Source organism: Echinococcus granulosus (genome assembly GCF_000524195.1).
Source record: "Echinococcus granulosus chromosome Unknown EG_S00006, whole genome shotgun sequence".
Classification (NCBI taxonomy): domain Eukaryota; kingdom Metazoa; phylum Platyhelminthes; class Cestoda; order Cyclophyllidea; family Taeniidae; genus Echinococcus; species Echinococcus granulosus.
In genome coordinates, this window is record NW_020170386.1 from 552,650 (window position 1) to 576,314 (window position 23,665).

The 23,665-nt window shown below is 42.6% G+C and overlaps 5 protein-coding genes across 5 annotated transcripts in view; 3 read left to right on the plus strand and 2 right to left on the minus strand. All coding sequences in view use genetic code 11, as the record gives it.

The window, feature by feature from the left end:
• Window positions 1–201: 201 nt before the first annotated feature.
• On the minus strand, window positions 202–5,370 carry EGR_01562 (DNA replication licensing factor MCM3; the record flags this gene model as incomplete). Its single annotated transcript, XM_024490811.1, has 14 exons — window positions 202–319; window positions 825–1,037; window positions 1,880–2,004; window positions 2,137–2,425; window positions 2,843–3,144; window positions 3,441–3,691; window positions 3,940–4,225; window positions 4,293–4,475; window positions 4,530–4,613; window positions 4,651–4,856; window positions 4,889–4,974; window positions 5,007–5,129; window positions 5,160–5,263; window positions 5,302–5,370. The coding sequence occupies 14 exons, from the start codon at window positions 5,368–5,370 to the stop codon at window positions 202–204; spliced, it is 2,439 nt and encodes an 812-aa protein (XP_024354676.1).
• A 1,175-nt stretch (window positions 5,371–6,545) lies between these two features.
• EGR_01563 (Ribokinase) lies at window positions 6,546–7,915 on the plus strand (the record flags this gene model as incomplete). The annotated part of the gene is made up of 5 exons (XM_024490812.1): window positions 6,546–6,592; window positions 6,629–6,761; window positions 6,797–6,860; window positions 6,965–7,146; window positions 7,223–7,915. 5 exons carry the CDS (start codon window positions 6,546–6,548, stop codon window positions 7,913–7,915), a joined length of 1,119 nt encoding a protein of 372 aa, XP_024354677.1.
• Window positions 7,916–8,224: 309 nt separating this feature from the next.
• EGR_01564 (putative ATP-dependent RNA helicase DDX27) lies at window positions 8,225–14,032 on the minus strand (the record flags this gene model as incomplete). The annotated part of the gene is made up of 10 exons (XM_024490813.1): window positions 8,225–8,283; window positions 8,476–8,685; window positions 10,815–10,909; window positions 11,463–11,545; window positions 12,019–12,471; window positions 12,592–12,691; window positions 12,725–13,316; window positions 13,346–13,526; window positions 13,556–13,591; window positions 14,021–14,032. 10 exons carry the CDS (start codon window positions 14,030–14,032, stop codon window positions 8,225–8,227), a joined length of 1,821 nt encoding a protein of 606 aa, XP_024354678.1.
• A 222-nt stretch (window positions 14,033–14,254) lies between these two features.
• EGR_01565 (Fragile X mental retardation syndrome-related protein 2) lies at window positions 14,255–17,381 on the plus strand (the record flags this gene model as incomplete). The annotated part of the gene is made up of 8 exons (XM_024490814.1): window positions 14,255–14,308; window positions 14,353–14,795; window positions 14,952–15,234; window positions 15,377–15,535; window positions 15,699–16,060; window positions 16,228–16,532; window positions 16,676–16,797; window positions 17,178–17,381. 8 exons carry the CDS (start codon window positions 14,255–14,257, stop codon window positions 17,379–17,381), a joined length of 1,932 nt encoding a protein of 643 aa, XP_024354679.1.
• A 2,759-nt stretch (window positions 17,382–20,140) lies between these two features.
• The window catches only part of EGR_01566 (Solute carrier family 2, facilitated glucose transporter member 3), a gene marked incomplete at both ends in the record, with an annotated part of 4,309 nt that continues 784 nt past the window's right edge, over window positions 20,141–23,665 (plus strand). The window contains 5 exons of the mRNA XM_024490815.1: window positions 20,141–20,155; window positions 21,237–21,335; window positions 21,681–21,817; window positions 22,071–22,662; window positions 23,257–23,661. Of these exons, the coding sequence (XP_024354680.1) occupies window positions 20,141–20,155; window positions 21,237–21,335; window positions 21,681–21,817; window positions 22,071–22,662; window positions 23,257–23,661 (1,248 nt within the window). The remainder of the gene's footprint in view (window positions 20,156–21,236; window positions 21,336–21,680; window positions 21,818–22,070; window positions 22,663–23,256; window positions 23,662–23,665) is intronic.

Below are 23,665 nucleotides of genomic sequence, written 5' to 3' on the forward strand. Positions count from 1 at the left end.
GCGAGGGCTTCTGGCACTAAAGAGCATCGCTACCCTAACCCATTGTGATAAACGGAGAATATGAGTAGTAACAAATTAGTTTTATTATTATTACTATTCAATAGTATAAGGCTTAGCATACCCGTTTCACACAAAATATAAATGCAACTGACAGCGCACACGATGTGAAGCATCAAATCACGGACGTACTTAGTCGTTAGATTAACCAGACATCATCGTTTGTAACCATGATACGGTTGCTGTTGTGTAGCGCGTCCAATCCAGCCACAATTTCAGAGCGCGTGAACTCTGAGGTTTGCACCATAACGAAGGCAATGACCTATAGAACAAGTAAGAAATTTATCAACCCATCCCTTTCAAACACACTGTCGCTTTCCAGGAGACAGGAAGTTAAAATCATAGCAGTCGAAAGAATTTACCCCTTGCAGCTCGCATCAAATGGCTGTCGTGTGATGAAAACAGTATAAAAGCGAGGGCAACCCGCTTTACAACAGCACTCTCCCATGCTCACCTAACCTCCAATAACTGCAGAGATATTTGTAGCTTATGCACGTTATTTTTCGCTACACTGAATACGTTTTTGTGGCGCTGGGTTAAGAGTAATTACAACAGACATTCCTATTGTCTCCTAGGCTATTAAACCACTTCATGGACGAATGCTCACCTATGTGTGTACAAATATATGCACAAATAACGGTAGTGATATAAAAGGGAGGAAAAGCAGACAGCCTGAGGGATAACAGCAAGTGTATCGTTTCAAATACCATTTCTAGAGGTGAGTAGTCAGAAACTAGTTATAAGTGGACAAGATACGGCTACTTTACAGACGTGCCTCTGGAATGGCGAGCTGTTCAACACGACGCTCCTGGAAGGCCCGAGAGACAAGAGTTGAGAGCATGCGGAGGCGCGACTCTGGAAGTTTAATTCCACTTAGACCAAGTTTCCCACACCTCGCCTCATCAAAGGCACAGGCGTCACCGCCGCTACCACCCGACGTTGACTCGAAAGCTCTCGACTCAACCTCCGCCGTCGCTGCCCTAAAAATGCGCAAAAAAGCACTTTATTCGGCTGATTTACACATTGTATGTGATGGGTAGGGTAAAGGTGTTTTGCTTACAATGAATCCTTCGATGGACAAGTACAAATTAGTAAATATTGAAATGCTCAATAAACTACAATGCAACAGGAAAACCCGCTTTCACTTGAGACAATCAAACCGGCTGTCATTTCAGTTCAGCTGTTTGCAGAATGACTTGCCCTTATTAAAAAACGGGCAACCTGGGTTGATTTTTGCCCAGAATAATGTTCCACATTCCTTGAGAAAAGGAGAAGCATAAGAAAAAAACGCGTGTACACATACCCCAAAAAGTGGAAGAAAACATTTCACAATGTTTCTTGTCGCCTAAAAGGAGTAAGCGAACATTCGCTACATAAGGCATATTTCTCCACTTTGACCCTCCATGAGTGCCTGTACCCGCGTTTACCCACAAGCGCACATTCGCCATTACGTATCACCCACCTTCACCACTGGATGGGGGCGGAGGAACGCGGTACGGCCTATCACTCCTCGTCCACCCGCCCACATGCACACACCCTCTCCCCTTGCCAAATAGATACATGCCTAATTAACTAGCCAAAGAAGACACCGAAGACAATGGGAACATGGTTACACTTGCACCCAGATGTGCACAATCGATTGAATTAGCAGTCAGTGCTTAGATGCTGCAAGAATCATCAAAATGAAGATTAGAGATGGAATGTGGCTAACAGCCTCAATTAAAAGAAATCTGAGAAATGCCACTAAAAGCGAAACACTCATCAACCACACAACAGTCTACAATAAGAGCCCAAAAGGTAAGAAAAAATGCGCTAAACTAACCTTTTACGTGGTCTATGTATCGTGTTTTCCGTCTCCTCATTGGAACCCGTATCCAGCCCAGATCCACTGCCTCCATCCCCTTCGGTGGTGTGAGGTCTTTTTCGACGGGACTTTTCCAATACCTCCTGCAAACGGTATAACTTAATTTTAGCAAACGTTCAAATCTCCCGTTTTGTTCAGCAACACCATTTAAAAAGGCGTATGAACGCGACAACCTTCTGATAAACTAAAACAGACAGATTGGATGTCATTTTTACCTTGAAGAGAACGAAAGAAATCAACTCCACGGCGGCCTCGGCATCTATCCTAGTGACAGTTTTTGACATGCGAGCCTTGGCATTTGCCGTGGCCAGACGAATGAGCGTCTCAAGCGTACGAGCAGTGACAGGCTGAGTGCGACGCAAGGTCGAATTTTCGGCATCCTGTTGCATTCTTAAATCACAGTACTTCTCTGATATGATGGTTGCAGCCTCCTTACTCAATTGGGGCCGCAACTGGCGGGCGATATGAACGTACTTCTTTAGGAAGCTTATTGTAAAGCACTCCCTGTGCAGGAAAAGCTTACTATATTTTCATGCTGGCATTGATCACTGTGTATTCAAGGATTAAAAATGAACGTATGACACAAAAGTAACCAAAAACACGTATTTTGCCACACACCAGATATAACTTAAAAACAAGCACTTATAACCAAAGTTGGTTTGTGTACAACATCATACAAGGGAAAGTTCCACTTTTGAAGATAGTACTGAACAGAGTACAAAATAAGGAATGCTATAGATTAAAAAAAGTAATTCTGGCTTTGCGCAGTAAAACAGTCGTGCCATCAAGTAAGCAGTCACTTGCAATGAATCACGTTACAGCTACTCACAACGGTATTGCGCTTATTCTCAACATCTGCTTTACTGATGGTGGTGGATAGGTTGCCAAAAAAACGGGTCAAGGAGATTTCACGTAACTCACGTGTTTTTTAAACTTCTACCACTACTAATGACACCACCCTGATCTTCAAACACCTGGTCAGCTGAATCCTTACGATGCTCCTCAGCGTCAATACCAGCAGCGCCTCCGACCATATTGGGGTCCATGTTGCAGGTGGCAAGATGTACGGTGATATCCTGCAGTGGCATAGCTTCACCCTCCTGCTCACCTGGAGTGCGATACTGATGAGCTTGAAGAACGTGCTCGGCAATTCCACGATCACCTTCAGGATCTGCTTTATCCAGCACCAAGAAAAGCAGATCAAATCGCGACAGCAGCGAGTCCTGTAGTGGTTAGGTGAAAACTATAGGGTGTACTGGTTAGTTTTAAGTAGCAATAAACATAAACGAGCCGTCTAAACCGCGAGACAACAGCCAAATAGAGCAAGGTCAAGGTGGCTCAAATTATCAAACACGAGCTAGATAACACTGCACCCATACTTTTAGAAGTCAACATCAGATTTCACAAATATAACTGAAAGGATACTGCGGGACACGATTGCAAAAAACCCTTATAGGAAAAAAACCCAAACTTTACAGGCATAATCAATTAACTATAATGGGAGGACAAAGCTACCTACCTGCAGGCCAATGTTCTCCATCGGTGTTTTGTATTGATCATAGCGGCCGTAGACGGGATTGGCGGCACCCAACACCGAGCACCTTGCATTGAGTTGGGCCTGAATGCCAGCCTTGGCGATCGTCACACGGCCTTGTTCCATCACCTCATGGATGGCCGTTCGATCAATATCAGACATCTTATCGAACTCATCAATGCAGACAATACCGCGGTCTGCCAAGACCATGGCACCGGCTTCCAACTGGCGTTCACCTAAAGTAAACATTTTGACGGGGCTATTCACGACATAGCGTCTTGTATGGAAAATAAATACGAAGGAAGCAATAGTTATTTAATGATACCTCAAGTACTCTAGTAAAACTGGCTACTCGACCCCTGATATACAAAGACAATTGTCTCATAGCAGATGACTAACACTGCGCCGCCTTTAAACATGGAGCAAGTTCGAAGACCGAACAAGTTGAGTCAACTGTAAGCGATGTTACGGTTAAGTAACTTACCAGTTTCATGATCAGTGGTAATAGCAGCGGTCAAACCGACTCCTGAAGAGCCACGGCCAGTAGTTGGGATAGCCAGATTGGCGACATGAAGGACGAAACGGAGAAATTGGGACTTTGCAACCGAGGGGTCGCCCAAAAGGAGCACGTTTATATCACCTCTTATACGCGAACCGTTTGGCAATATTCTCTCCACACCACCCAGGAGCAAATAAAGTATCGCCTTCTTTATATAGCGGTGACCGTAGATGGAAGGTGCCAAAGAACGAGCAAGAAGATCTACGATATCCTATAAAATTCCTCGAAAGTATAACTGATAACATTCGAAAGGATCTGGTATTAAAAACTAAACTAACGTGACGCTTAGAAATAAGCCGCATCATGCCGATATCTTTGTCGGAAAAGTTAGGCTCCGATTGTTGACTGAAGAGTTGAACATTATTCGCGATCAGAGCCGTGCGGAAGCTGGCGGAAGTATAACCATTCTTTTTCCCAGGAAGACAGCGAAATTGACCGACAACTTGAATTCGATCACCAGCCTGAAGAGATATTTGATGAAAGAGGGGAAGTGAGCGTGATATAAACCATATTACCTTGCAAGAATCAACTAGGTCGTTGTCCAAAAGAACATCGACGGACCTAGGCAGCTGGCCGGCTGGCGCCGTTTCTGGCATTTCCTACAGCCAACGCTGCAAATTCTGAACAGGACATTACCTGAATGGTAATTTTTTGATGATCATGATACGTAGAGAGCCCATATTCAGTTTCCAGTAAATTACCATTTTCGTCCTTAGTTGGGTAAGCACCAGCAGAAGGGAAAGCATCCAAACTGCTCATATCAGCGTATCGACGTTCAATAGTCTTTTTTGTGACTGAACAATAATGAACGCTGCACGTGATCTTGGGACGAACGATAGATGCTACAAAAATTGGTCACATCACCAAAACAAACCTCTAGTTACTATTCCTTCCACGCACACCATATGCCCTAAGAGAGCAGAGGTAAGAGTCCGTGGCGAAACATGCATTGATCCAAAGCTAAGCATAAATGAGAGCCTAAAAGGACCTACCTCCCCTCAAAACCAACGAAGAAGTCGCTGTTTCTATGGGCGTAATCTGGATTAATATTCTGTACACAGATTTTGAGGGCGCGCTGACATGCAAGCAGTTCAGCGAATGCGTTGGAAATTAACCTTAAATAAAAGAAATCGATCTTTGACTACTGTTCAGTCCTTTTAGGATTCTCGCGACGGAGGTCATTGACGCTGATAATTAAGCGCGATTTTCCGTCGCTTATCATGTTGACTAATCGACCCCTGTAAAAATCCTGAAGTTTTTACAATAAAAAGAATAATGAAAACCAACAGACTCATCAAGGAACTCAACAAACTCCCTCTCACTTTCAATAAGTGATTGATCTTCTGCGTAATTCATCTTAATTTGGGCGAGTGACTGGGGACAAAAAACTGTTTATTGACTAAAAATAAAGAATATAACTCATAAGGAGCCTTTTAAACATCAAAGTCCAAACAGGTTCAACCTAGAAATCAACCTAATCGATAACACACCAACAAAGCCGACGCCACCCCCACAAACGTATTTTAAAACAAGGATGCAGTGAGCAATTGTTAAGATCGATAAATTTAAAACAAAACCCAGGCAGTGAATATTTGGAAAATTGTGCAAGCAGAGGTCGCGATTTTTAGTATTAATCGAGTATGAATTAAAGTGGTACTGCCAGTGTATTTGATACGCTTTTTACGGATTATTATACTGCATGATTTCAAAATTTTTCACAGCTTTCCCTCCATTGTTGTAAGGCATTAGCTGCGCTAAAAACCAATCAGATGCGATAAAATTCCGTTATAACATTGAGAAACCAATCACTTGTTTAGAAAATCCTTTGATCGGGCCACAAATGTAACATGAACCTCATTTTCTGATTCCAAATAACAGGAATCTATCAAATCTACTGAGTTTTGCACTCTCGAACGACATGACGAGAATTTTTAAAACTTTTAAATTTACACCGTGATATTCTCGATCGTAAAAACTTGCTTACCCATGCGCAATAATTACACCTTTTTATAGTTTATTAGGAAACCTACACTTCACATGCGGTGGTTTCGTTCAAGCTTCTGCTATAGTTTTTTTTCATCTAATAGGTTGGTTTCACTTTCAGTGGCCGCGTGGGTTGTGAGCTTCCTGGCCTACTTTAGTTGAGTCCATTTCGGATTTCCTTTTTCTAACCAGAGCAATTTTCTGGTCAGTCTTTAAGTGTACAACACCTTTTTTCACTGCTCTTCGACATCTGGCATTACCACAGTTGTAATATGCCTTGAGCTACAGTTACTTAAGTTTCTTATGGGCATCCCCCATCTCAGTAGGCGACAGAATAAACCGTTTATTTGTTATCCCTTCCGGCTATCTCTGCGAGTCTTACCTTGCACATGCAGTGCCTCACTGTCATTAGTAGCATTTGGTAGACGATTTGCCACTGGACATCTGCAGTCCAACTGTTTTTTGAAGTCCATGTGGTAGCGTGGTGCCAACGTCCTTAAGGACACTTGAGTGAACCCACGGCTGTTTCATTTTTCAGACAGATACATATGATGGAAGTCACGATTGTTGGGTCAATTAACACGGATCTTATGTGGTAAGCCTAAAGAGACAATGTCATCCTTTTATCAAGCTACACAGATAAATTCCCCATTCCTGGTGAGACAATAGTTGGAGCAAAGTTCGCGATTGGATTTGGAGGTAAGGGGGCCAACCAGTGTGTTGCAGCGAGAAAGCTTGGTGCCAAAACCTCCCTTGTTTCACGAGTATGTACCAAATTGCTCCTCATGCCCCATTAAAGGTAGGTGATGATTACTTTGGAAGAGACTATATTGAATACCTGAAAAGAGTCGGTGTAGAGACAGGTAGGTGGCTGAGTTTGACCATGTTTATACAGGTATATCACTTTGTTGATTGGACAGATAATGTACTAGCAGCGTTGCTGACGTGAAATTGTTGTTTTCAAAAGACACCATAAAAATAAGTCATACTGCTAATAGTGGCGTGGCGGTTATTACTGTGGAGCGGGATTACGGAAACAACAACATTGTGGTAATTCCTGGGGCCAATGAGGAAATCTCAGTTGATGACGTTGAGGAGGCACATAGTAAGGGACTCGTTAGCAAAAAAGTGATGGGATGCCAGTTCGAGGTGAGTCCCCCTCTGAGGGGTAAACGTCATTGCACACAAACATGATGGTAGTGACACTGTTCCTTCAAATTTTAAGTCGAATGCCGAGGCAACGCTTTATGCACTAGAACAAGCAAAGAAGCGCGGTCTCGTTACAATATTGGACCCTGCTCCCGCTCCAAATCCTGGTTCGCCTTTTCTTCCTTTACTGAAACGTTTTATGGAAGCGTCGACGATGGTCTGCCCCAACGAAACTGAGGCGGCAGTCCTTACAGGCATTCCCGTCCCTGATTTTGTGGGGAAAAGCTCCTTTCAGATTGCTGAGTCGGCCCTGGAGTGGCTCTTGCATCTGGAAGAGGCCGGTGTAACCTACCCTTTGGTCACCCTTGGCGCCAATGGAGTGGTCGGTCTGCTGCCCAAATGTGAGGGCGACTCTACTCGCGCCGACGACGTAACTATGCTGAAGTCGGACTTGATAACCAGTGACAAGGCTATCTTTCACATTCGCTGTCCAGTCTACTCGAAGGTGGTCGACACCACTGCGGCCGGCGATTGCTTTGCTGGCTCTCTAGCTTTCTACATGGCCCGATACCCCGAGATCACGATCGTGGAGAAGCTACGTCGATCCGTCTGGATCGCCAGTCAGTCGGTCCTGCGACACGGCACTCAAGCCAGCTTCTACGAACGCCACGAGCTCCCAGACGAGCTGTTTGAAAGTGCAGAATTCCGGTGGCCCCAGACCTCAGACACGTGTATTTTGCAGCCTTTTGTAGAAAAGATTCTCCCCTGACCCTCATGATATGAACTTCCCTTTTTTTTAAATATCACTGCTTTGTTTCCTACAAACTTCTCAAATTGGATTATCACTGGTATTTACCAACCAAAATTAAAGTCGTATGAAACAGTAACCGAGAAACTGCCTACATTTAAGATTTATCTCAGTCGAATGTATCCACAGCTAAACAACCAGGTGTAGTAATCAGTTTAGATCGGTATCCCCCAAAGTAGAGAGTACGTCAAGTCCCATATTTAAACATTGCTTATACATGAGGCGGTAGGGTATGCCAGCTGTGCGATAATCACTACTTGAGGTGACAGGTCACTCCTTGCGATGCCGTTTGTTGGGCCCCTTCTTGTTACCTCCTTTGGTTCGTTTTGCTGGGAAAGAGAGAATTGAAAGGGTTGTACAAAAACTTGTTAAAGTAGATTTTCGCAGTTCCTAAATACCCACAACGCTTGCATTATGTGCTGAGAGAGCATGTGGGGAGTTGCAACGGTAAAACGGGACGAGACTTTGCAAATAATCAATAGCGTGACAAAAGAGGCGGCAAAACAGGGCCCGAGACCTACCTCTCTTCGCATCGCGTTTCTCTGAGAACCAGTTGACCCGCTTTGGTCTGGTGACGGACGCCTCCGCACCGTCACGCAGCGCCAGACTCTCCGCCTTCGCCAGCTGCGCCTGTGCCGCATTCAGCTCACGCTCCTCCAATTCCGTAGCCAAAATTTCCTCCATGAACGGCTTTACCTTGTCTATGCGGGCCTTAAAACGGGCGATAACTTCTGCAAGGTAGCATGAGATCCCTCTCTCAGAAAAGAACTTCACTTTGCTGAAACCTACGTGCCAATACCTGATTAACCAGAAACCGAAGGTCCGCCGCCGGGTATTTTGCACCCCAAATACCTGATCTTATAGTGTCCGAAGCTCCTGTATAGGGGGGCTCAAACTATGCTTGATTCGGTCCAAAAATACAGATTTATCCATTGTTGTGAAACATCATATCCTTTGAAAAGCTTCCACATTCAAAAACGGAAAGTAAGTGCTGAAACGTCGGTTTGTGAAAAGTGGGGAAGGCCAAAAAGTGTGGAGTGAGTTATATAGCTGCAGAAAACTTCGGCTAAGTGGCTAGAAATATATCTCAAATTGTTGTCCTAGGCGTCTTCGAAGGTCATTCTACAAGAATTTAACATTAAGGTCAGGTACAGATGGTGAAAGCACCACCACCACAGAGCGATTTGTCGACTTAAAAAAGGCTATTAGTAGGGACCAATAACGACAATACACAGAACAGCTGCTGATCATTTAAATATGGAAGTAGACCATCAATCTGCCCTACGTATTTTACACGTAAACCTCTAACATAAGTAATGATGGTTTACCTGCAGTTCGAGATTCACAGGAAAGCCTTAAAAATAGTGCTCAGACTGAATAAGTGAGCTTGATGTTTACTACTGATCTAACAAATCAGCTAGATTGATCGATCCAAACATACTATGTTCCAAAGTGGCCTTGTGATAAGCGTGAGTCGTTGAGAATTTTGCATTGTCACAAACATTTTCACTCAGTGCATTACGAAGTGGCGTTACAGCCAAGGGCGTTCACAATCAGCAGAAAATAACCTGCCATGTATATGGTTCAATCTAACGAGAAACAGCACAGCGGTGCGGTTTTCTGGAGCAAACGAGTAAAGCCAGGCAAGTCGATGTGACTGAAGCCCACGTAAACACTGAGTGCCCAAACAAGAGAAACCGATGTAATTAGCCTCGTTCCGATAACTTGTAGGCTTAATTTTGCATGGGGGGAGAGGGTAGTGCCAACAGATAGCGCAAAACCACTTGCATGAAGGTGAAGAGGCGTAGTACCAGGAGGCTCGCAATAGTCAATCATTGCAGATGTCTGTTTCCTCTTCTCACATGTTTTAACGTCATACTAGGTTAACGGTATTGCAACCTGTTTGTATCACAGTTAATACACTTACCATGACTAAATATTGGTTGTATTGTACAAGGAAACTAAAAGCTTTTTTCTAATGACAACAGACAAGCACCTTCAGCAAGCCTCTTACAATATCCCGTTCATTGGAGCAACCATCTCAATAGTTTATACACACACTGTAATTCTTCCCCAACGAGATATAAGCCTGATGATAGAAGCAAAAAAAACCTAGTCCCATCTTTAAGGAACCATCCGGATCAAAATTATTAATAAATTAGCCACAAAAAATTCACAGAGAGCATCTGCCACTGACACAGGCAGTACCACCATTAGGTTAAGAAGCTGAACACGCCTAATGAGCACATACTAAGACACAAAAGTCAGCCTGCAAAATGGTGCTAAGCGCAGGTGAAAATCATATGGAGCCGCGAACAGATTGCATCTGTGCATTTCCAATGCAGCACACCGAGATTTGTTTTACCATATCTCATAAGGGAGCTTTTTGTGTACACCAGTTTTTGAGGTAATATACAGGAATACAGTGAAACTCTCGACACAAACCTTTTGAAAGAAACTAACACTTATCACGAAGGTCTGGATGCACCACATAGAAATGGGGTCAAATTGACAGTTACTAAATGAATTGCAATTAATAAATCCAAACCTCATTATTCATTATACAATTGACTTATCAGTATGTAATAAAAGTAGAAGGACATTTTTAAAGCAAAAAGCACTTGATATTGCTTAGATATTTCCTAAATTGAACGAAAAATAATTCTGATAGACAAAATCAGATGAAATGCCGAAACCGACGGTCACTTAAGAGTCTTCAACAATTGCTATAGTTGAAATCACAAAAGATCAAGTACTAGGTGATGTGAAATAGTTGCGTGTAGCACTAATAAGAAACAATTCTAAAGGAAATGCAGATACTATGGTTCCAGATATGTACTTGCACAGCTTTAGCGCTTACCTTGTGGTATAACGCGCGCTTTAACAGGACAGGGAGCGTCCTTAACTATTTCTTTGAGCAACTTTCTGTCCGATTCACCAGCCAAAGACACAGCACTAAAAGGAATGGTGGAAAAGTTGCTACACACATAAGAGCACCTTATATCCACTGGCTTATGATTTTCGGAACCGTAGCAAGAATTTGCATTTGGACAACTGTGTTGTTTGCCTTGAATTAATTTGAAGATTTAAGTTCTCGGTTTCTATGAATGACAGTCGAAAAAAAATTGGGAAAATTCATCATATTTGTTACGCTTCGAAGTTAGGGAAATGATAGTGCTTACAAAAAGCGTGATCCAAAGCACAAGGTGAGGCAAATCCATCTGCGATGAGCAGATAATATACAACGCCTAACTTAAACGTGATCACGAAGGTAAAAAATTCACTAATCAATTGATAAGAAAATCAAAAGGTTTATATTAAAATACAATGTTAAACATTAAATCAAATAATCGAAGGAAATACCTTACCATATCTGTAGTTCTCATTTCCAGATGTACATCAGCAATTGTTAGTGAACGTGCTACTACTAGTATTCAATTAAAGCGTGAACGACGGTTCAAGCGATGCAGGAGCAATGTCACCATTGGTAATGGGAATGGATACTCACCGACCCGAGTTGGAAGCACGAGCAGTTCGGCCAACGCGATGCACATAGGACTTGATAGTGTTCGGAAGTTTGTAGTTTACAACCTTAATGAGAAATGCAAAAAAAACAACCGTTGGAAAGCTAATCACTTGTAAATTTAATAAAAATCTTAAGCTGTGGAAAAGTAGTTAAAACATGGATTTTGCTAAGAATAAGTGAGATTGACGTACTTCAAGCCAGTAAGAATCGCAGACCACCGTCAGTAATCTCATCTAATTTAAGTCCTGGCCGATGCCTAACTAAACTCAGGCTTCCTCTGTTAATAAGTGGAAAAGTTTAAACCGTCAAGGCAACTTCACGTAGCATACAAATAAGTAGGTTGTGCAACTTTACCGGCTTCCACCGAAGTATTTAAGAACTAGCTTTGAACTACAAATAAAAAAACGAAAAGATCTGCATGGATTTTTAAAAACATCATGATTAATGAAAATAGCACAAAGATAGAGGAAGCGAACCAAAATTTTTACGAAGCAGATCTGATTGATGGAAAGCACTGATGGGGAAGGTAAACACTTACAGCCTGAACGCCTGGAATGTCCAGACCACGAGCAGCCAAGTCAGTGGCCAGAAGAACATCAGCAGGAGGGGGCAGAGGGCATTTCTGAACGTTAGAAGTCTCCATGGCTGCCTTGTTCATGGCCTCTAACTTCAGGGCTTCGGCATCAGTGAAACGTCGCAGGGCCTCCAAGCGTTGTGCCTGGTTCATGTCCCCATGCAGCTCAGCACACTTAACGCCTATTAATCCAAGGAGGATATGGATGCGATGGCAGTCCTTCTTGGTGGGTAGGAAGACAATGGTGCGGCACGGAAAGGAGCGCACCAGCAATGCCGCCAAAATAGCGTCTCGATCTCCCTCACGGTGTGGCCGAATACGTACAAACTCCTGTTCTAGCCGGTTGGCCACTGCTGTGGACTGGTTGAGAAAAATACGCACGGGATTTTTCAGTGACACCGTCGCCAACTCGCGCACCTGCCGAAATAAAGAGAAGTACGAAAATATAAGCATAGAAGTGAAAATCTTGTTCAAAACTGGGCATGTTAGAATAAAAAGGAACTCCAACTTCATGAAAACTGGGCAATCAAAAGTCACCGTTTCAGTCATCGTTGCTGAGAACAGCAGGGTCTGCCGGTGAGAACTGCAATGTCGGACAATTTCCTTTATTTGTTCGGTAAAATATTCATCAAGAAGCCTAAAATAATAGCGTACACAACTTTTCACTTACTTATCAGCCTCATCTAAAACCAAATATTCGATCCCACTCAGTGTGAAACTCGGCGCGTTGGAGAGATGGTCTATAAGCCGACCTGGAGTTGCCACAACAATATCAGGATTCCTGCGTAAATTGACTTCCTGCGAAGATAAGTCCAGTCCACCTGCTGCCAGCTGAATCTTCAGTCGTGGACAATGCTTAACCAGATGTTCAGCCACTTTGAAAATCTGAACAGCCAATTCACGAGTTGGACTTATAATAAGAGCCTTCGTAGTGCTACGGGAAGCAATTGGCGCGAATACCATCCGCTCAACAACAGGAAGCAAAAAAGCCAAAGTTTTCCCCGAACCGGTTTGTGCACAAGCACAAATGTCACGATTAAGCAATCCTAAGGGGATGCACGCACACTGTATAGGCGTCGGCTTAAAGATTTTCATCGCGGTAAGAGACTTCAAGAGGGGTTTAGAGAGTTTAAACGAGAGAAACGACTCAACTTCAGCATACTCCATCACAGATTGGGTGAATTCATAGTGCTCTTCAAAGGCGTTATCTTCTGAATCATTACGTTTATTGCCTTTACTTTTATATTTATTACGTAGGGAACCTAGTCCATGAAAAAAAAAGTGGATATACCGAAATCACTGCACTCTACGCGACATGAAGATTCTTCAACGTCAAATCCTTCACTTGAAAAATCCGAAAGCTCAGCAGAGTTTTTAGCGCGAAATTCGTCAATTAATTTGTCAACTTCGAAGTTAGTTTGAAACAAATTCAACGCCGGCTCCGTCAAGACAGTGGATGGGGACAAAAAATCCTAAGCAAAATAAGTGAATCGAACATTACCCCTGCATCGAACTGAAACGAAGGATTAAAGTCAACCTAAAAGTCAATGATAGCAAAACAGAACACACCATCCAGAGAGCACGTTAGCAGTTAAGGAGAAGTGACCTTTGGTTGTTAATTAGGTAAAGTAAAACGATAGAGGTTATATTAAATATGCGGATGCTTAAAAATTTAAATTCGGTCTTTTAAACTACAAAATTAGAAAGTTTTACTTTAAAAGATTTATTTAATGCATTGTGTTTTATCAAAATTGGCAACTATCATTAGCAACGTTTAGCTTGATGCATTTTAAATACACCAATGCCACGTTGAACTTTCTAGGTGCACTGTGAAATAGGCATATATATTGTGACATGCAGCATGCATTTTGTGATTCTTAGAAATTTTAGTACACTTGAGGCTAGAAAAGAACCTACGCTAGAAATTTAAAATTTGTTTGTTTATTTTTTTTGGGTAAGGATATACTTTGCTATGCATTTAAAAGAGTCGTTACAATTCTAAAGAGACCCTTTTATATTAAAGGCTGTTTTGTAATGCTTTTGCCTACCTTAAAACCTTACAAAATTTTATTGTTATAATATTTTATTAATTTTATTTGTAACCATGTTGTAACAAATGCATTTGTTTGAATGTACTTAATATATATCTCGTTTGTTCGGATGCTTTTGGGCGTCACGTTGTTTTGTGCTTCTTGTAATTATGAATTGCTCTATTCCCGTTGAATTGATTGGAAGTTTTGGCGAAGCCTACCCTGTAAATATAACCTAATATAATTCTTCTTTGCTTCTTTGATTAAGGGTTATATCGTTGATTACAAAGCTCCCGACAGTTTTGTGTTCCGATTTGTCGAGGAATTTCCTGGATTCCCTGGCGATATCACTGTTCTACCTGCTTGTTTACGGAAACCACCAATCTGTGTTGTTTGTGATGCCAAAGGGCCCGATGTCTCAGTTGGTGATTGTGTCGAGGTTTTGGCCGGGAAATCCGCCACAAATGAACTTAATGAAGCTCTTCCACCTTCCTGGTGGCCTGCCCGTATTACAAAACGACGTGGTGACTTCGCTATCGTTGAATTTTGTGCGTGCGGGGAAGCTTCTGAAGTATCTAGGGCTTTTCCCAAACCACACCTCGAAAATGTGGTTGAGATCAACCAGATTAGACACAGAAATTCAGAACAACTACTTTCTGAGTCGGATTTTTTATACCATATTTTTAATGTCCCACAGGAGTTAGTTGGACTGTAAGTTTCTTATCTTTATCTTGAGGTTGTAGATATTTAGATGTCCTTTCCGCATTTTTATGCCCTATTACTACTATATTTGTGGCGATATTACCAGATTTATATGCTATTTGCTGTGTTTTAGCCACTTTTTTTAACGAATGGTTTGCCCTTTAGTTTCAAAGAGGCATCAAATATTGAACATATCGTTCGTGCCTGTGGGCAATCGATGCTGTTTTGCCAAGTTAGGGAAGACATGAAACTTCCCCTTCAGTTTTCAAATACTAACATCTCCGAAGGATCGGTGACCAAATTTCTTGTTGTTTGCACATCACCAGAGACGAAGCTCAAGGCGGAAACAATAGACAATGATGTAATTAGAATGCTCAGGCAGAAGCACTGCATACTTCACCAAATTAGTGAGCTTTCGCGTCGTCTTAAGGAAGTAAATTCTGTTAAGGTGGGCCACTTTTCCTAGTTTATTTATTTTTTCACGATTCTGTTTTTTTGCGTCATGAGTGTCTATCACGGCACGATTTATCCGCTCTCCATGTACCATTATCTATTTTAAAGTATTTCGCAAGCCTCCTTTTTGTATTTAGAGCGATGAATTTATTTGTGCAGAATTTTCTGTTGAAAAAGATCTTGTTGGTCATTCTATTGGTGCGGGCGGAGCTAACATTCGCCGTGCCCGATCGGTCGATGGGATTGTTAGTGTTATCCTCAATCCTGATACCTGCACATTTAAGGTCACCGGGAAGGTAACTGAATCGAGGATTTACTCTCAATTCGTTTTTTTAGCTTTTTGACTAACACCTAGTTGACGTTTATATTCATTGGTTTATTTAAAAGAGATTATTTCGCCGTCCACAAGTCGCAATATGGTGTTTCATTTAAACCAAGGTGATATTTTTATCCACTTAGACCAAAGAGGCAGTCGAGAACGCTAAAAAGTTATTGGAGTACGCCACTGAGGCCATGCAAGTTCCACAGCAGTACGTGGCCCGTATTGTCGGACAAAAGAATCATCAAATTCAAGCTTTGGTGGACCGAGTCGGGTTAGCCAGAATTCGTGTCCAAGCCGCTAACGAGGTGACTGTACCAAATTGTGTGCCTTTCGCCTTCACTGGTACCCGGTCGGCGATAAGTGACGCCAAAATATTGATAAATTTCATTACCGATAATCTAAAGGAAATTGACCAGCTTCAGGCGAAAATTACTCCACATGAATGCAGTCGTTTTTACAATGGCGAGGGAAACCGCTACAAGAAGCGCGATCCTTCAAGGTAAACTGCCTCGTACTCTGCCGTTTGATGCCCCGAAATATGCACTTTGAAATTTTATAAACGGGGTTGGATCATGCGATATCAAAAGCATTTCATGCGGAACCAGGTTATTTTTGCAGTGCATGCTCTACCTTTTTAGTTGCTACATTTTCATCTTCGCCTATTAGTAAATCGGATAGCGCCAAAGGTGAACGAACTTTCCGCTTCCATCAGATGGACAGTGGCCAAGCGACTGATAATGGAATGACCACCGCGACTACTTTCAATGGTGATGCTGGCGGTTGCTTTAGGAGTGGAAGAGTGACGGACACGGGCACTGAACACTCGGATTCAACTTCATATCGCAACTTCCGTCGATCGACTCACCGTCGTCGCAGGAACCAACTTCCGCTATCTCGGGGTGGTGGGGGCAGTGATGAACCCTCCTCACAGCCTCGACAGGAATCACTACCTCCACCTGCACCCAGACCAGGTAAGTCTAGTACTTGTCATTATTAATTTTTCCGATATAGTCTACCACTTTTGTGCTTTACCGCTCCGTCACCCAGAGGCTTTTCTTCTTTATGAAATTAATTTACTTGGAATTTACTGAACTACTTTATGTCATTTTCGTAGAAGAGTCAATTCTACAGTCCGAAACCATCCCTCGTCTGGGCTCCAGACATGGTGGCGGTGGCCGACGTGGTAAGGGAGGAAACCGGAATCAAACTCCACAGGCAGATATTGGGGGCGTCTCGGTTATCACGGAATCTTGATCATTAGCTGTTTCTTATCTGAGCGCACTGTTTTCTTTTTCCTCCCCTTCCCTCAAAACGCATTTTCATTCTGGCGCTTTCCATTTCACGCTCACCCTTTAACGTAACAGCGTTCAAAAATACTCTGAATGGAGTCTGGTTTAGTATGTATCGATCACTCTCGATGGTTGTGTTCTTTCTTTCTCTCCCACGCATGCCTTTTGATAAAGCGTGTGGGCTAAGTTGCATTTACAAACATTGAGACGGAGCTGTACCTACTGTTAGCTTGTTGCCTTTACTCCACGTACTTGTTTCACTGTTAAGTGGATGTTTGGGGAAATTACTCGGGTGGTTCTTTTACTTGTTTCGTGGTTTTTCAGTAGATGCAATTTACTTTTCCGTCTGAATCTAGTCTGCCTTTGCAAGAAAGCGAGGATATTCGTTGCGTGGAATCCTCTCACAGCGGTGGGTTGATGCTGAGAAATGCTGTGCTATCTATCTATGAGGTCATATTCATTCGTGTGGCGGGTCCGATTTGTCTAGCGCGGATTACGCGAAGTACCTGTACCTGTCACGTTTGGCGTTAGTTACAATCAGCAGTCTGACGATATAATTGTTTTACATACACGGAGTAAGCCGACAAGCGACGAAAACGTCTGCAGCCGCACAAGAAAACTTCTTGGAAATAGTTGGTTGAAGTCGAACAAATGTCGTACCCCTCCTCAAGTGGTGTGCGTTGGCGTGAGTTCTAGTGATTGTTCATAAGAGTGCCTGCTTGTGCCCTTGGTCTGGGGATGGCATTAAGTGATACTGATGCTGCTATCTAGCTTTGCCGTACCCATCAGAGTTCAGCCTGGTTGTTAACCGTTTTGAAACTGTCTAGAGTCGCACAACATCCATGAGCAGTTTTTTGCGCCTTTTTCCTATAACAATACTGATAATAATAAAATATTCGAAAGATGAGCAAATGTGGATATAATTGTGGCTATTAACCAGCTTACTTTGTTCGAAAAGGTTGTAGGAACCGATTTTAAGGAGTTCTCGTTTGTACGCATCCAAAAGTTGTGGTCAACATCACAGACAATGGTGGCAAATCTAATTGCTATAGTGAAGGTAGCAGGTGGGAACACTTATCTGAAACCCCTTTTACCGGACGAGTGTTACTAAGAATTGAGAGGAGGGAGTAAACAGTAACGCTGCCAGCAACTTTGGACGACTGCCTTGGCACAGTTGCATCTCTTGCCACGATGTGCGGCAGTGTGTATGAATGGTTGGCTCTGTTACACTTCGTTAGCGTCGGCAGTGGTAAACATCTATTGCGTAAGCTATCACAAAACAACGGTATGTCACCTTCCTTCTGACGGTGGATTCAAATTTCGCTGCCCTTAAAGTACCTCCAAAAACATTCAAGCGTCAATGCGGACCAGAGGACCTTGCCAGTTTCTCGCCAGTGAAATCCTGAGAGCTGACTGACACACAAAAGTCATGGGGAAGGTTTCGGGAAGGGGGACCACTTGCACCTACCTGAATGTTTCCTATAGGACAGCAAGGGAAAATAAGCGTATCCAAACCGTCAGACTCAAGGTAAGGTGTCAACTACGGGAGGAAATTAGTTGACTTGACGATCAGAAACTCAATGAAAAGCTTCCCAACCGTGATTTATCAATTCGAAGCAGAAACTTAGTATCCATTGTTTGAATAATGCCATCCATCAGGTAAATGATATCCTTGAATCAAAGGGAAAAGTCTAACTCCGTTAAACACCTCAACTGCAAGCCTAACACCATTACTTGTGATTTCTAATTGAAGAACCGAAAATAAGTAATATTTTGAATGTGTAGTTGTCTTTGAGGAAAGTGCTACAATAGGAAGATCACTGCTTTGAAAAAGTCTTACATGCAAATTAACCAGATGTGATCGCCATCAAATGCTGTAATAGTTTAAGGGACCTGGCCAGAGGATAAAGCTGAGTGGGAAATGGTTTCTCTTCCCAATTCCTCGAATCATCCGATGGAGTGGACGTTTCACTTATTATGCCTATTTGATGCGCCTTGGCTGGCATAGCAGAGGCGTTCACTTCGATGGTTGCAGAAACAGAATGCTGAAAAAGCCATGTATTATGCAATAACCTGGGAGCTACTATCCAGTCTACGCACATGGGTAAATTTAGTCGTCAAGTTAGTATGACGCTGCATTTTCTTCATTTCTGCACAAGGTCTCCCAGCAATTCATTTAGATGTAGTTGTAGCGGAAAAGTAGCCGCTTACTACAATGTTTTGCCCTATTTTTGGGATTCAGTTAAACTGAAAGAAGTGCGTCAGTCTGAAACTCCGATGGTACTTTCTATGAAAGCATTTATAACAACATCTCCTCTCATCATTAAAAGAACCTTATTTAATCCTAATGAATCTCAGTATTAAAGGTTACTGTTTGAGTAATATAAAACTAGCTATAAATTTAACTATCCAACTTTTTCTGAAGTGGGCATGTAAACAACGGAACCACCCATTTCACTAATACTGTGTTAAAGAGGTGATTTGCGCTTCAGCAACAACCCTATGGCAGGCATGGCCACATTGAGTACTTGCAAGAGGCACAGAGGTTGACACGCCACCTTGCTCGATGTAGTGGTATTTTGCCGATGCAGCTGTTCTCAGAAGGAATCCTTTATCCCACAACATCTTTTCAACAAAAGTATGTCCAATGGATGGGGTGTGGGAGGGTGGGTACCCAAGTCTTGCAGGTATTTTTCTAGAATTTCGGGATTCCTGCATAGTCCTGTGCCCGAGTGAGCAGAAATTCGACCGAGCCATCGTGTCTAACCATGAATTTTCAAATCATCACTTAATGCAGCTTGTGTGATTCCTTGAGATACAAGCGTGTCAGCAATGCTGCATTCGGATATCTTGTGGATTCAGTTGGTGGCGTATGAAGTCGACCAAATAACAAAGTTTAGCGCTCAAACTAAACCCAAGCATTTGATTAACTCTCGTACTCTGTAAGCAGCAGTCTAACCAAGCTTGGTTCTGGGAAATCGGAGTCATTAAATAAAAGCAAGTGCGACGTTAACTTAGCATTTCGGCAGATCAACTCGTAAATGATCCCGAAAAGTGTTGCCAACTCTATGAGCACCAAAAATGGGCGTGTGAGGCATTCAAGGTAGTTTATGCGTAAAGAAGTCAATATTCAGAGCTCCATTACTTTGTCCCATGGGATCATTAAGATAAGGCGGAGTAGGACTACAATTCCAACTACGCTAAGATCCAAGACAATAAATATGTAGTTGCGAGGCTTCCATAAAGGTGAATTACCCATTTCTCACTAATGCGACTACATAAGCCAAAAAATGGCTTGCGTTTCTGTGAGTTCAAACTAAACGAGACATACAAATGCACGTTATTTACATACAACTCCTAAAATCTGAAGCCGGAACTCATGTTCAAGCATGCTTTACCACCAGATATCACCGCAAACGTTGAAATTGATGGGTCGTGGGTTTTCTATTTGAAGGCTGTTTAAAATGGCGACAGAAACAGTATTCATATTTCCCACCTATTAGAGCCAAAGGGGCATACACATAGAACGGAGGTGGATGGACAAGCGAGGGTGGAACATCACCATAACCCCATCTGCATATTCAGATGTTATTGAGGGCAAGGCACAGGTGTAATGCGTTGAAAGTAACCGATATTCGGCCAATAATGTACAATTGGCATCTACTTGAACATGCATGCCACTTAATTGGAAACATCCTAATCGTTAACAAAGGTGTTGCTTTGTGGTGCATTTCTGTTTAGATCAAGGTTGGTAGTTTTGAAAGCACTGCGGTGGTGTGGACATACAGCTGAAAGAGCTCATAAATCATGGATTTTCAAAAATTTCCTTATTTAACATATCTCCTGCATTGGGAGCACATCACAATTTTGAGATCCTAGTCTTGAGTGTTTAATCACAGCTAACTAAAGACATTAAAACAAATCCGAATGAGTGTGACTGACAAATGCGAGCAGCTCGCATTGAAGATCCTATAGTAGAGACCGTGACATAGGTTATGATGGCCAAATTGTCCGTTACTCGAAGCGCAATGCCCTGCCGAGAGAGAGGGGCGTTGCGAACTAGGGCAGTTGCGCTAAAAAGGATGGGGGAATGGCTGTCCTAATGTGGAATTAGCGTCAGTTAAATGGGCATCGCATCGAATGTCCAAACGCTGCATACCATGCAGTTGATTGCCGCGCCGCTGACAGTGGGCGTTGCAGCCCGCTCGCAGCAGCCGCGTATCATATCGATTGGGCGGTGGGATTATCGATCGCCATGTTTGAAATTCGGTAGGCTTGACATTTGACGCAACCGCCTGGGGCACGGTCGACAGGATGGTAGGCCTCAGCTACTGCCAACCGAAATCCACTATTTCATATGTTGACGCAATTATCTATCCATTTTAGACAGTGACTTGCACCCTGGTGTTCGCAACATTCGTCACCTGCGTCAGCTCGTCATTCATGATGGGCTATAATCTTGGTATCGTCAATTTGCCAGCAAAAGTGAGTTGGAATTTCTTTAGCTTTAAATTTGACTCACTTTGATCACGGTAGTCAAAGATATGTTATAACAAGCTTTTACGTAACTGAGACTGACCTAGGTGAACCCTGTTAAAACTAAAATCGTTAAGAATGTTCAGCTGTCCGTCATTACGACCTGTTAACTTTTAATTGACACACTAATGCTCAGGAAATGATTAGTAAGCTATTCTCCCTTTCAAGCGTAAATTACAATAAGCGGTACCGGTAAAGTTAGGGAGGATGCAGTTGATGCAAACTACAATACTTCAAGTAGTGCAATTATTTCACTGCAAGCTATTTACACCAATTTTCTTCTTGAAATTAAAGTATATAGAACAATTTATGGTGGAAAAGATGTCAGTTTTGGATAAGGAAACGTTATATGCTCTGGTAAGCGTGGTGTTCATAGTCGGAGCAGCGATTGGAGCATTCAGTTGTGGTTTTCTTGCTGACAAACTTGGAAGGTAAGATTTACCGAATAATTCGTGTTCATCACCTTCGCTTTAGTTAATTTACTTAAACTTTGGTAATTGTTTGAAATCAGGGATGGTCATAAATAAGCGTAAAAAATAACTATTGGAAATTGCTACGGTAGGAAAACCTCATTTCTTTCTCGTGTATTTTCGCGTGAACATTCAATTTCTTAACAATTTGGCATCCTATTAATAAAAATTCTGCCTTTTAAATCTTCTTTGATGTTATTGTTTGTGATGACAGAAGAAACAGTCTTCATATGAACACCGTAATTGGTCTACTTGGTGCGATTCTCTCTGGTATCTGTGTGAATATAAAAAATGCTGTGGTGCTATTAGTCGGACGCTTTATCTCCGGTCTCAACGCTGGGGTGACGATTGGTGTCGCCTCCATGTACCTCATGGAAATTGCACCCACAAGCACTCGCGGCATGATTGGAGCGTGTCACCAGCTGGCGGTCACAATTGGGATCTGCCTTTCTTACGTCGTCACGCTCGACTTTCTACTCAATACAGAAGACCGTTGGGGTTATGCCATCTTAATTGGTGCAATTCCTTGTGTAACTGGCCTTGTTCTCCTACCTCTGTGTCCTGAAAGCGCTCGTTACTTATTCTTGATTAAAAAGGAGGAGGAGCGTGCAAAGGAAGCGTATATGAAAGTATCCGGCGCCGAGAATGCAAATGACTTTGTCAAAGATATGAATGATGAGGCAGCTGCGACGAAATCGCAACCCGAATTCAAAGTTTCCTATCTCTTTACAAAACGGGAGTACAGAAAAGCCACAGCTATAGCCATTCTTATCCAAGTGCTCCAGCAACTCTGTGGCATCAATGCAGTAGGTTTTATACGAGCTACTTTTTTTTATTTAGCAGCATAATTGTACACTTCGCATTAATCTTCAGTTTTCAATGATTAAACATGCAACAACTACTTTATTTATTTCAATGGAAAAATAAAGCCTTCACATTCTTAGTATAGCATCTTCCATTTAAGTACAACTAGATATTTCATTTGCCGCACTTAGATGGTTTGACGTACTTATCTACTGATAACATAACTTAATTTTTACAACTCACAAAGAAGGTGTGATCAGCAGTAAACTGCAGCCATGATAATGTGAATCTCGAGAAATGGCAAAATACTTTGAAGTACAGAGTGATTATGAGAAGCGCAGCATTAGAGTGCCTGGTGAATTACAGCTACCAACCGGGATTGTTAGCTAATTATTCAAAATAAAATTGGCGTTCAGGACCCAGAAATGGGTAAAAGTAGAAAAGTATTTGTTAGAAATTCCCGCTGGCATATATATCGAAATTCCTGTACTTAACTCTTAAGTCAACCATACCATTCCATAAAAATGTAGAGGTTGATTGTTCTAAACGAAAAAAAGTATTGAATATGCATTTTAAAGGAGTCTTTTTTCTCTTAGGTGATTGCTAATTCATCGACAATGCTGGTGACAGCTAAGGTAAAAGAGGACCAGATGCAGTACTTTGTTGTGGGCCTGGGCATCCTCAACGTGGTCTTCACCATCATCGCACTGCCACTGCTTGAAAGGGCGGGTCGTCGCACCCTACTGCTATGGCCTACACTGCTGCTCGGCTGCTGTCTGCTCACGCAATCCATTATAGTCACCATCGGACGCAGCAAACCCGAGGAGGAGCAGGCCCCCTTCGCCATTGTGGCCGTCAGCATGGTCTACATTTACCTAGCTTGCTTTGCAGTTGGTTTGGGTCCCATTCCAGCCATGATCGTCGCAGAGATCTTCCGTCAGGGACCTCGAACTGCCGCCTACTCCGTCAGCCAGGGTGTTCAGTGGCTGTGCAATCTCATGGTCC